General features: G+C 52.3%; 1 protein-coding gene across 2 annotated transcripts; it reads left to right on the top strand.

Moving 5' to 3' along the window:
* Positions 1–848: 848 nt before the first annotated feature.
* SERPINF2 (serpin family F member 2) lies at positions 849–11,111 on the top strand. 2 transcript variants are annotated; one of them, XM_079955678.1, is made up of 9 exons: positions 849–1,004; positions 1,829–1,925; positions 2,265–2,315; positions 4,307–4,682; positions 5,484–5,624; positions 6,647–6,850; positions 8,507–8,649; positions 8,926–9,130; positions 10,139–11,111. In XM_079955678.1, the coding sequence occupies exons 2-9, from the start codon at positions 1,851–1,853 to the stop codon at positions 10,474–10,476; spliced, it is 1,533 nt and encodes a 510-aa protein (XP_079811804.1). In that variant the 5' UTR covers positions 849–1,004; positions 1,829–1,850; the 3' UTR covers positions 10,477–11,111. The 2 variants fall into 2 exon arrangements, with proteins under 2 accessions (XP_079811804.1, XP_079811803.1); XM_079955677.1 differs by having other exon boundaries at positions 4,283–4,682.
* The last annotated feature ends 1,861 nt before the right edge of the window (positions 11,112–12,972 follow it).

The following is a 12,972-nucleotide window of genomic DNA, read 5'->3' as shown; positions in this document are numbered from 1 at the left end:
TCCCCAGACCTCCTCCTCCTCCTCCGTAAGGGACAACAGGGCGCCACAAAAGGGCCAAGATGTTCCAAAACTTTCTGTGGTGACTCAAAAGTTAATCTGTGCTAGATAGTGAGACAGCCTGGCTATTTATTTATTTAGTAAGCGTATGTCCGGTCCCTGACAAGAAACAAACACACCAGATAGTCAAGGAGATGAGTGCCCTCTAGGCCAGGCAAAGCTGCAATTCCTGACTTCAAGGGGTTGGACTAGATGACCCTTGGGGTCGCCTCCAGCTCCACAATTCCATGACTGTTGATTTCAAAGGAGGCCTCCAAAGGCCAAGCAGGGAGGAATTATTAGGGTAGCATTCCGCTAAGTTTTGCCGGGAGTGGACCTGCTAGAAATCATTGGACTTCACTTGGGCATGTTCCTCAATTTCTCCCAAGGCAGGCTGCTTGTTCAGCTCTTGTTTTCAAGGGGGGGAGTGCATGTCCCTTTTGCATGCAGAGTTTCGAGAGTCGTCTTTCCCTTTCTTGCTGCCCCCTCCCCAGATGCCTCTGCTTTGGCCAGGATCCAGCGGGCGGGTGCTTGAGGGCTGGGTGGTCCCAGCTGGGCCGGCTGAGGAATGCCGCGTTGCTCGCCTCTGCACGGAGGCTGCAGCTGGGCTCGGGGTGCAAAGGGCCCCCGTTCTTGCCCTCTAGGAGGCTCCCCAGCCCACCCCAAACACACGTCGGGCAACAGGCAGGGAGGCGGTTCGGTCCTGTTGCTCAGGTCCCTTCCTACGCCGCCACACAGTTCCCGGAGAAATGTTTAACCAGATGCAGAAAAAGTCAATATTTGCCCACGGAGGGTGGTGAAGTAGTGAGGAAGGGGGAGAGATTCCGCGAGTAGGCGTTGCTCCTGCAGCTGGTCCCTGGCGAAACTTGGGGGCCACTTCTGCAAAATCGCCCCCCCTCCACGAAGCTGGCAGTGGTGGCGGCGGCGGCGGGAGACAGGCGCAAGGAAGAGCCCCGTGCAGGACCAACGTGAGATGGGGGGCTTGAGCTGGGGGGGGGGAGGGGAGCCGGAGCGTGGAGTCCTTGCGCAATGGGCAGTTTGGGTTCCTCTGAGTGAAGACAGAGAAAGGCTGCTTTGCTAAGCGGGGCTTTGGGGGAATCTCCTGGCTCTGCTTTCCTGGCTTTTATTATTTTAATTTAATTGCATTTCATATCCCACCAAGGAGCTCAAGGCGGCATGTCCAATTATCCCCCTCCTCATTTAATCCCCACGACAACCCTGCGAGGTAGGCTAGGCCGGGAGGCAGGAGTGACTGGCCCCCAGGCTCACACCCCGTGGGAGCTTCATGCCTGAGCTGCGGGATCTGAACCCGGGTCTCTCCCGAGGTCCGACACTGACTCACTACGCCACCCCTGGCTTCTGTGGCCGTGGAAGGGAAAGAGCACATGCCCTCACGCACCGGCTGGAGCTTCCAGCACCCCCTCCTGCCCTTTCTCTCGGCCTGCAGCTGGGGGGGGCGGGGGGCTCAGCCTCCTTCACTCCCAAACTTGCGCCCAGGAAGCGTTAAGGAGCCGAGCGAGTCCCTGAAGAGCTTCGTTTCAAAAAGCAAGGACAGCCACCCACCAAAGTCCCAACTCCAAGGGACGCGGGGTGGAATTTAAACGTAGTCTAGAAGAGGATGGTGACTGGAAGGGGGGCTTGCCGTGGAGATCTCCTTTTGGGGGGCAGGCAGGGGGTGAGCTGAAGGGAAAGCGTCTGGGGAGGCTGTGAGTCCCTCTCTCGGGTCTGTCTGGAAGGGGGGACGGGACCCCGAAGCCACCCTAGGCATCACTTATCCGCCCATCTCCGGCAGATTTCCACCCCTCCGTCGAAAGATGGCTGCCCCGCCCTGGCCTCTGCTGATGCTCCTGCTGGCCCGCCTGCCTGCTCTGCGCGCGACGCACCACGGGGTAAGTCCCGGCCACGGTCCGGCCAGCTCCTCCTCTCCGACCGGGGCAGAAGAGCCCAGCCGAGGGAGACTCGCGGGGAGACAGGCAGGGGCAGGAGAGGGCGTGGGGACCAGGGGTGGGGGGACTGGCCCCTGGAATGTGCTGCTGGTCTCCCAAGTGGGGGGAGCTTCCTGTGGAACAAACCCCCTCGCCTTGGGAAGGTGGTGGAGGTCTTTAATCAGGAGGTTGGTTGGCCAGATGTCAGGGATTTTTCAGCCGTGGCTCTTGCACTGCAGGAAGTTGGCTACAAGACCGTTGGGGGGGGGGATCCCTTCCAACTCTAAGATTCTATTATTTTAGGTCTCGCTTGCCCATGCCTTTGAAGATGACGGGCAGAGGAACATTCTCCAGGTAAGGGGAGATGAATCTCACAGCTTCTCTTTTCTAAAGATTTGTTTATTTTTAATTAAAAGGCAAATACTGTCGAATTCGGGACTTGGGAATGGAGAGCAGGGTGGGTAACATTGCTGCGTGATGGTTCTGGTCCTGGGTCATCACCACATTTTAATCATATATGGAGGCCAACACCAATGGCGTGAGCAAACATAGCCAGTCCCAGAAGCAGAATTTAGGTTGACAAGTAGAAAGTTCAAAGACAGGACCTGTTGAGGCAGCATTCTCTAAAAAGTTCCCCACAGAAGGGCTTGGGCACGTGGCTGTCAGGAAGAAGGGCTTGGTTTTGTTTGGGGCTGGGGGGGCATCTTCTGGAAGGTGGGCCTCTGGACAACCAGGGAGCCAAAGCTGTGCAAAAGGAGATGGTCGAGAGGATGAATCGCTGCAGGAGATGTAGGGCAGATTTCTCAGCCTCGAATGACATTTTCGAGAAAGGGAGTTTTGGGAGCAGAGGCAAAAACAAGAGAGGAGATGGCAGGCCGTGCTGGATAATTTGGATGGTATTGCCTAAGAGCTCTTAAGGAACTCAAATGTGAAACTGATCTTCTAACAAAAATATGTACCGTTCCTAAGAGTGTCCTTGGTCCCAGAGGACTGGAAAGCAGCCAGCGCAACACCAATATTTACAAAGGGATTCAGGAAGTTACAGGCTTGGCGTCTCTTCCAGGTAAATTGCTGAGAAGTACTATTAAAGGTGAAATAATCAAGCACATGCAGGATTTCCTCAGCGGAGACCCCACACTGTCATGAGGACTCCCTGCCAGAAGAAGCTTTTAAAAAGGGCCTTGCAAACCTAGTCAATTCAGGCGGCTTTCTCCCAAAGCAGCTGTGGAGAACCGATCGCTGGCCCTTCAGATGCTGCTGAACTAGAACTCCCATGATGATAGGAGTTGCAGTTCAGAGACGCCTGGAAGGGCACAAGCTCTGTCTTAAAGGACCTGACAGTGACACTGATGCTGAAACTTCTTTCAGGTTTTTTCTCCAGGCCTATGCTGCTTTTAAATGATTGTTTTTTGCTGAAATGTGATTTTGTGTGTTGCTTATATTTTTCTGTATGCTGCCTTATGAGGGTTTAAGGAATACTTAGGCTAGCTCTGATTCATTTATGTGTTCTGTCTCTGAAGACCAGCTGCTGGGAATCACAAGGGGGGGGGAGAGTCCTGCCGTTGCACCTCAGGTCCTGCTTGTGAGCTTCCCTTGGGGCATTTAGATGCCACGCTGAGGACGGGAGGCTGGACCAGATGGGGCCCCTTTAGTTTGATCCAGCAAGGCCTTTCTTATGCTTATGAAAACTACCATCTATCAGGCCAGTCTCTGTGTCCATGCAGTCCAGCACTGCCTGCTCTGACTGGCAGCAGCTCCCTGGTCTCCCGACGAGCAGAGAACTTGCCAGCTTTTAGGTAAAGGTAAAGGTACCCCTGCCCGTACGGGCCAGTCTTGACAGACTCTGGGGTTGTGCGCCCATCTCACTTAAGAGGCCAGGGGCCAGCGCTGTCCGGAGACACTTCCGGGTCACGTGGCCAGCGTGACATCGCTGCTCTGGCGAGCCAGAGCCGCACACGGAAACGCCGTTTACCTTCCCGCTGGTAAGCGGTCCCTATTTATCTACTTGCACCCGGAGGTGCTTTCGAACTGCTAGGTTGGCAGGCGCTGGGACCGAGCAGCGGGAGCGCACCCCGCCGCAGGGATTCGAACCGCTGACCTTTCAATCGGCAAGTCCTAAGCGCTGAGGCTTTAACCCACAGTGCCACCTGCGTCCACCTGCCACCTGCCAGCTTTTACCCAGTGTGAAAACAAGGTGCTTCTTTCTTTAGAGGGTGAGCCTGGGCCCTCTTGCCTGGCCAGCCCATCCTCTGCCCCTCGGCTACCCAGATGTCTCCTTCCATCCCAGACTTAGCTGCCCATTCTTTCCCCCCCACCCTCAGCTCCTAGGGCCCGTTTATTCACAGGGCGATGAAGCAGATGGATTGGTGGAAGAAGCATTGCTGCCAGAGGTTGCTTTGCCTGAGGCGGAGGTGCTCCCACCTGCATCCGAGACCCCAGAGAGCCTCCTTGGCACCATGCTGCCACCCTCTGATCCAAGCCTGGCAGAGGAGGTTTCAGCCACAGAGCTGGGCGAGCCCCAGAGCTCTTCTGAGGCAGAGGACGACGACCGTGGAAGAAGCTGTGACAGGGACATCCCTCTGGAGAAGACGCAGGCGGTGGCCGAGGCTGTGATGAAGCTGGGTGCTAAACTCCTGCGGCAGGTGGAACTGGAGAACAGCAAAGGCAACCTCTTCTTCTCTCCCCTCAGCATCAGCCTGGCGCTGGCTCACTTGGCTCTAGGTCAGTATCCCCAAATCCCTCAAAGACAGCCTGTTTGTTGACTTCTTCTGAACTCAAAAGCAAAGGTGCTTTTCGTGGTTAACAGCAATGAAGGGTTTTGCTTTTAGGATGTGGAAAAGGTGAGATGCTGCTCTCCCTCCAAGTAATGATGGCTCCTATGTGCATCTCTCCTGTCATCTCTCTGAATGAACAACCAGTGGCAGGAGAAATGTCCAGCAGGGGTGAAAGCAAAGCAGGCTGCCAGCCGCTGAGTGCTCTGGACTCCAGTTAACTGAATTTCCTCCAGCACATGAGCAGCCTTGTTGGCTGCACAGTCTGAGAATTTCTGCAATGGAGATGGGAAGAGTAGGAGCAGAAGACACTGTCTTGTACAGGGTCTGACCAGCAGTCCATCTAGTTTGGTGTTTTCCACACTGTCAGCTGTGGCTCTCCAGGGTCTCAGGCAGGAAGTCTTTCCCAGCCGTTGGGGCTGCACCAGAGACCTTCTGCCTGCAACGCTGGTGCTCTGTTACTGAAGGATAACAGAGTGCTAAGCATAGAAGCCTCCCTCTTCCTGCTTGTGTGATGAAAGGTCTTTAGCCCTCTTCTGCTTTAACATGGGGCCTACAGTGGCAACTCTCTCACTCCTGGCTGATGTGACAAGCGCTTTGGAGCACAGTGGCCCAATGCAAGCAAGAGGGCTTCCATGCCTGACTGCCACGCTCATACGCTCGGTGCTGCTGCATCTGAAGGGTCAGGTTACCACGTTCCTAGGTTAGCTGAGTGTTAACTGTGCTGCTGTTAATCTGGTTTCCCTTTCAGGCGCAGCCAACCGGACAGAGGAGCAGCTGCTGAAGGCTCTGCATGTGGAGTCTGTGCCCTGCCCACACCAGGCTCTGCGCACCGTCTCCCAGCACCTCAGCCAGACGCTCAGCATCGCGGCCCGGCTTTACCTACAGAAAGGTGAGAGGTGTGGGCAGGCAGGTATGGAATAGGAGAAGTCGAGTGAGCCTGCCCTTTGGGCGTGAGAGGGAAGAACGGGCGCTTCCACATGGTGTGGCTTGAATTTCTCTCCTTATTTTACTTATTAAAAAATATTTGTATGCCGCTGTATCATTAAAAAAAATGTATCACAACGGCTCCTACCAATATAAAAACAGAAAGTAGAATCATAAAAAGTTAAAAACAGGTTAAAAGCCAAAGAATTAAAAACAAACATCAGTAGACCATTGTGGGAGATGTATTCTTAACTGCCTGTGTAGGCTTGTCAGGGAAAAAGGCAAGGTATAACAAAATAACAATAATAATATAGCTGGCAGAATATAAAGGTTTTTAGCAGGCATTTAAAAGTTGGCATAGAAGGTGCCACTGAATCTCCAATGGTGGAGGCTAATGACACTAAAAGCTTGGTCTCTTGTTATCAAATGAGCCTCACCAACTCAGGGAACAACCAGCGACACTTCTGTGAGTGATCTCAGTGACTGAGCTGAGGATATATATAAGGGTTCAGGCGAACCTCTACTAAACCTTTAATGGATAGCAGATACTGAGGGATGGGGCAGGGGGAGAAGCTGTATTGGGACTGGAGAGGAATAGTAGTGTTTTTTCTTAACCCTTTTGCCCATGTAATTTTCCCAACTAATGTCACCACCATCCATCTCCCTGCACCAGTAGCAAAGCACCATAATGTGAATGGTGCAAATAGTATTGGTTGGATGGGTGGTAGCAGTTTTCATTAGGATAACAGCACTGGGAGGGGTCAGCACCCCTCTCTGTCCCCATCTGGATCAAGAGTCCCCACCCCGGCAGCTGCTATTCGCAAATAAGTTTGAATCCCGAGGACCTTGAGTGCAGGGGAGGAGGGAAATCCACGCAGCGGCAGTCCCCTGGCCCAAAAATAGGTTGGGGAGAATCCTAGCAGGCTTATCCCAGTCTTAGGGGGAGGGCGGAAACTCCTGACTGCCTCACATCCAGTGCTTTTGCAGGATTCCTAGTGAAAGAGCAGTTCCTGGAGGACTCAGAGACGTTCTACGGGGCCAAGCCAGCCACCCTGTCTGGGAACAGCGAGGCGGACCTGGCGGCCATCAACACCTGGGTGAAAGAGGCGACCCATGGACAGATCCCCACCATGCTGACTGAGCTGCCGGCCAGTGTCGTGATGCTGCTGCTCAATGCCGTGCACTTCCGAGGTGAGCTGGGCTGCTCCTCCCCACCCCCAGCCCCCTGATTTGCTGGGACAGCCAGCAGAGCAGTCAACCTTTAAGTTATTGCAGCAGCCCAAGAAGTAACTGTGTGAACAAGGCCTCTGTTTCTCCCGTTTTAATCCATCCTAATAACTTAATATTGTTGTGATTTTATGGACCGTAGTTTTTACCACCTACAAGAAAAGCAAAATTGTCATAGAATCACAGTTGGGAGGGAGCCCGAGTGTCATCTAGTCCAACCCCATGTAGTAGTAGTAGTTGTTGTAGTAATAATAATTTTATTATTTATACCCCTCCCATCTGGCTGGGTTTCCCCAGCCACTCTGGGTGGCTTCCAACAAAATATTAAAATACAATACTCTGTTAAACATTAAAACTTCCCTAAACAGCGCTGCAGTAGAGACATCACCTTGGCCAATAAAGGTCCATATAGTAAAAGCTATGGTTTTCCCAGTAGTGGTGTATGGAAGTGAAAGCTGGACCATAAAGAAGGCTGATCGCCGAAGAATGGATGCTTTTGAATTCTGGTGCTGGAGGAGACTCTTGAGAGTCCCATGGACTGCAAGAAAATCAAACCTCTCCATTCTGAAGGAAATCAGCCCTGAGTGCTCACTGGAAGGACAGATCCTGAAGCTGAGGCTCCAAGACTTTGGCCACCTCGTGAGAAGAGAAGACTCCCTGGAAAAGACCCTTATGTTGAGAAAGATGGAGGGCACAAGGAGAAGGGGACGACAGAGGACGAGATGGCTGGACAGTGTTCTCGAAGCTACCAGCATGAGTTTGACCAAACTGCGGGAGGCAGTGGAAGACAGGAGTGCCTGGCGTGCTCTGGTCCAGGGGGTCACGAAGAGGCGGACACGACTAAACGACTAAGCAACAACAACAACAAAAAGCGCTGCCTTCAGATGTCTTCTAAAATTCTGGCAGTTGTTTTTCTCTTTGACATCGGGTGGGAGGGTGTTCCACAGGGCGGGTGCCATTACCAAGAAGGCCCTCTGCCTGGTTCCCTGTAACTTGGCTTCTTACAGCAAGGGAACCGGCAGAAGCCCTCAGCGCTGGGCCTCAGTGTCCGGGCAGAACAATGGGGATGGAGACGCTCCTTCAGGTATACTGGACCGAGGCTTTAAAGGTCAGCACCAACACTTTGAATTGTGCTTGGAAACAATGCAGGAATCACAATTAAGGCATCCCTGACAAATGGCCATCCAACCTCTGCTGAGAAACCTCCAGGGAAGAAGAGTCTGCCACCTCCCACTCCACTGTCAAGCCATCAGAAAGTTCTTCCTAATCATTAGTTTCTTGCAATTTGATCCATTGGCTCAGGTCCTACCCTCTGGAGCAGCAGAAAATAAGCTCTTTCTCTATCTTCCCTGTAACAGCCCTTCAGTTATCTGAATATGACTATCATGGCACCTTTTAGTCTCCTATCACACAGGCTAAACATGCCCAGCTCCCTCAACCATTCCTCATAGGGGTTGTTTTCCAGAACCCTCATTATTTCAGTCGCCCTCCTCTCCCCACCTTCCAGCTTGTCAATATCCTCTGCAGTGCCCAGAACTGGAGACAGGACTCCAGGTGGCTTGGTTTCCAGATGCTGCCTTTCCTCTCCTCAACCAATTTTTTATTCCCTCTTTTGGGCAGGGTTTTGGAAGACCAAGTTTGATCCCCTTCTGACTGAGCCTGACACATTCTACCTGGATGATGAATTCACCGTCTCCGTGGAAATGATGCGGGCTCGCGTCTACCCTCTCAGCTGGTTCAACCTGGAGGCCCAGGATGTCCAGGTGGGGTAACAGGGGGGTGGGAACTTTTGTTGTTGACGCTGCCCAAGGGTCTGGCATCAGGTCAAAGTGCCTGGGAGATCGTTGGCCTCCTTCCCTTCCCACGTGGGGTGAGCCTGGGCCTTTCTCCTGCCCCTGGAGCAGACGAGAGGAGGGCTCAAGGCAAAGGCCATCCTGTTGCTGCTCCTCTCCTCTGTTCTCTGCAGTTGCCCTTTCATATCCACAAATAATGTTCTGTTGGGCTGCCCCTGCTGACGCTTCCCTGTGCTTCTCTCCCAGGTGGCCAGGTTCCCCTTCAAGGGCAACACGAGCTTTGTGGCCATCCTTCCAAACCACCCTGAGCAGAACTTCTCTCGGCTGCTCTCCGATCTCAGCCAGGCCAACTTCCAAAGCCACTTCCCCAAGGAGAGGCCCACCATGGTGAAGATGCCCAAACTGCACCTGCAGCACCACCTGAACCTAGAGCAAGCCCTCCGCCAGTTGGGTAAGAGGAGGGAGGGATTGAGGGGGCCAGCCTGCTTCACTGTTCGCCTTTACAGGACGGTTTTGGATACCCTCAGCCACCTTGCTGCCAAACAGCTTGATGGGCCACGCTTCATAACTCCTGCTTTGCATGCAGAAGGTCCCAGGTTCTGTCCCCCTGCCCCAAGCCCTGGAGAAGCCACGGCTGCCAGTTGGCACAGACCAGAGTGGGGGGCTTCACCTCCCGGCAGCCCCAGCAGCCAGCAAGGCCAGCTGTCAAAGATGGTGGAGTCTGCCGTCCAAGGAGAGCCAGAGATCTACAGGTTCTGCACTCCTGACATGCTCTGTGCGAGGATAGCTGGGCAAGCAAGGCAGATCCCTGTGTTAAATACAGTCCCTGCCTTGTGCTCCTGTGACCTCAGACAAACAACATTATCTGAAGACTTGTCTGTTGAAATGGGCGCAGGCAGCTTCTGATATGTTCTGGAGTCCTCACCAGACGGAGGTTGGAAAGAGCTTTCAGACCCTTAGCAGGGCATGTTGGCGAGTGGGTGTTTGTGTCCTCGTTTCCCTCTGCTTCCTCCACAGTGGCTCTTCAGATGCTTCCAGATGGAGGCTTAATGTTGCGAAATGGGCTGCTCAGGTATTGCAAGCAAGTCACTGGCAGCAGTTTTCTTTTTCACTCACGGATTAAACGTGTGTGACTTTTTCCTAACTCTTCCGCCATCTCCGCTCCAGAAGTCCAGGTTCTGTTTCAAGCTAGTCTTGGAAGCAGCAGAAATTCTGCCTCCTTAGTAAAACATACAGGCGCTCCATTTTAACGATTTTAATGCAGTGGCAGAATTCAGGCTGTGGGTGGGGGGAAATTCTCCTCACCCCCCAAATATGTACAGCCCTGAGAACAGTCTTGGGTCACAAACGCTGCTGATGTTCTGCACCAGCACCATCCTGACTGACGGCTGCTTTCTCTCTGGAGAAGCCTGCAGCTTCCCCCTTGGCACTGCCTTCACTCCCTTCTCTTTCTTTGCAGGCCTTGGCGAGCTGTTCTCTGCCCCAAATTTCCACCCCATAACAGAGGGTCCCCTCGTGGTCTCCAGTGTCCAGCACAGAGCTGCCCTGGAGCTTTCTGAGGACGGGGTAGAGGCATCGGCCGCCACCAGTGTCTCCATGTTCCGCTCCCTCTCTGTTTTCAACCTCAACCAGCCCTTCCTCTTCATCATCCAAGAGGACACCACCGGCATCCCTCTCTTCCTGGGCGCCATCCGGAACCCCAACCCCAGCGCCCCTCAGGAGAGGAAGACGAGTGACTGTGCTGTGGGAGATGATGGAAAGCTCTTTCCGTGCTTCACGGACCAAGAGAAGCCCTGAAAGCCTCAGAGGCCTCCAGGATGCATGAAAGCCAGGAGGGCAAGTGTGTTGTGGCCAGTCAGGGTTTTTTTCAGCAGCCTCTCCCCAAATGTCCAGAAAACAAAACAAAAAGCCACCCTTTCACCTAACTGGCTGCTGATGTGGGTTGCCATCCTGTACCCAGTCCTGCAAGCTATAAAATATGGCCCTGTTGACTCATCTTCTTCTCAATGGCCCTTGCGGATGGGATCCTGCACCCTGACCTGCAGGCCTTTGGCCCTAGAATTAAAGCTGAGCAAAAGGTCACAAGGTTGCACCTCCTCCTCTGGTTCTGTGTTCTGCAGGGACACTGGCTGAGGAATCTGAAGCGCCACATATGAATGAGCTGTGAGTGCTGTGAAATAAAAGGATGCAGAGAATACAAGAACCACCACCAGCAGCAGCAGCAGCCCAGGCCCTGGGGAGTTTACGGGCTCACTTCCCATCTTGGCGCCAGCTTCTCTTCAGTATTGCAGCCCCACAATATATCCAGACCACAACTTTTCCTTTCAGGTGGCCACAAAAATGCAACAGAATAGACTGCGTAGTGCTGCACAACTCAAGAAAAAATAAGAGTGTTGGGAATTGCTAGGAAAATAAACCTGCTGGTATCCTAATGCCTGTTGCCACTAATGTGTGTGACTGACCACACTTCGAATCCTGCAAACAGTTCTCAAGAAGGGCATTGCAGAGCACTGTGGAGTCTTTGTTCTCTTTGCTTGTTGGGTTTGTGTAAAGTGCCTCTGCCCTTTCTGTGCAAAGTCCCACTTGGGCTGTTTTACACTTACATTGCTGTAGCAACAGAGCATGTGTGAGAGAGAATATGAATGTGAATGCCAATTGCCTTGATAGACAAGGAGGCTACTGGGTGTGGGGAGAGAATTGCTTGGGGATCTCCAGTGACTCATGGGGGGGATGAGGCTGAGGTTGGTTAAGACTTCCCAGTTCTGTATTCCCAGCTCCTTATTTAAAGCAGCTGCACAAGCAGCCACAATGCGGAACTGAAAGTTGGTATGTGCTTCTTGGCTGCACTCCGGAATCCATTAGACTGCCTCCCCACATTGCACACCTGTGACCAGCAAACTGCTCCCCTCCAGATGCTCAAACCTTCTTTCCATAGAACTTTAGAGTTGGAAGGGAACCCCAGGGTCATCTAGTCCAACCCCCTGCAATGCATGAATCATGGCTAAAGAATCCCTGACAAGTGGCCATCCAACCTCGGCGGAAAAACCTCCGATGAAGCAGAGCCCACCACCTCCTGAGGGAGACTGTTCTAATGTCAAACAGCTCTTCTTGTCTGAAAGGTCTTCCTAATGTTGAGCCAGAGTCTCATTTCTTGTCATTTGAATCCATTCACTTGGGTCCTAACCTCTGCAGCAGGAGAAAACGAGCTTGCTCGCATCTTCCATGTGACAGTCCTTCAGATATCTGGAGATGGCTCTCATATCTCCTCTCAGTCTCCTCTTTTCCAAGCTAAACATACCCAACTCCCTCAACTAGTCCAAGCTAAACATACCCAACTCCCTCAACTAGTCCTCATAAGGATTGGTTTCCAGACCCTTGACCATCTTTGTTGCCCTCCTCTGCACACACTGCAGCTTACCAATGGCATTTTAAAATTGTGGCACCCAGAACTGGACACAGTATTCCAGGTGTGGTCCAACCCAGGCAGAATAGAGCAGTACTATTACTTCCCTTGATCTGGACACTAGACTTCTGTTGATTCAGCCTAGTATAGCATTAGCTTTTTTTGCTGTTGCATCACACTGTGGACTCATGTTCAGCTTGAGGTCTACTAAGACCCCTAGATCCTTTTCACATGTACTACTGGCAAGACAGGTGTCCCCCATCTTCCATTTATGCAGTTGGTTCTTCCTTCCTAAGTTTATAACCTGGCATTTGTCCCTTTTGAAATTCATTTTATTAGTTTGGGCCCAGGTGTCCAATCTGTTAAGGTCATCTTGAATTCCAATTCTGTATTCTGTGGCATTAGCTACCCCCTCCCAGTTTGTTGTCTTCTGCTAACTTGATGAGCACCCCCTCAATTTCTTCATCCAAGTTGTTTATAAATAATGTTGAACAACGACAGGCCCAGGACAGAACCCCGTGGCACCCCATTTGTCACTTTATTCCAGGATGATGAGGAACCCTTAGTGAGCACTCGTTTGGATTCAGCCAATCACCTACAACAAAACCACTTAACAGTTACTTCATCCAGGCCACATATTACTAGCTTCTCTGTAAGAGAATCATGGGGAACTTTGTCAAAAGTCTTTCGGAAATCAAGATACACTATGTCCACAACATTCCCCTGATCCACCAAGCTTATAACTATCAAAAAAAGAAATGAGATTCGTCTGGCATGAGAAACCCATGCTGGGTCTTAGTAGTCACAGCATCCTTTTCTAAGTGCTCATAGACTTAATTATCTGATGTAGGACATTTCCTGGTATCCACATCAAGCTGACTGGTCGGTAG

This window comes from Podarcis cretensis (assembly GCF_951804945.1).
Source record: "Podarcis cretensis genome assembly, chromosome: 15".
Classification (NCBI taxonomy): domain Eukaryota; kingdom Metazoa; phylum Chordata; class Lepidosauria; order Squamata; family Lacertidae; genus Podarcis; species Podarcis cretensis.
This window is presented reverse-complemented; position numbering and strand designations above follow the sequence as displayed.

Bases quoted from the DNA above. Each gene is read 5' to 3' on its own strand.
- SERPINF2 (XM_079955677.1), top strand. From the start codon at position 1,851: ATGGCTGCCCCGCCCTGGCCTCTGCTGATGCTCCTGCTGGCCCGCCTG. The intron at 4,683-5,483 runs GTCAGTATCCCC...TTTCCCTTTCAG, and splicing joins GCTGGCTCACTTGGCTCTAG to GCGCAGCCAACCGGACAGAG. The intron at 9,131-10,138 runs GTAAGAGGAGGG...CTTTCTTTGCAG, and splicing joins GCAAGCCCTCCGCCAGTTGG to GCCTTGGCGAGCTGTTCTCT.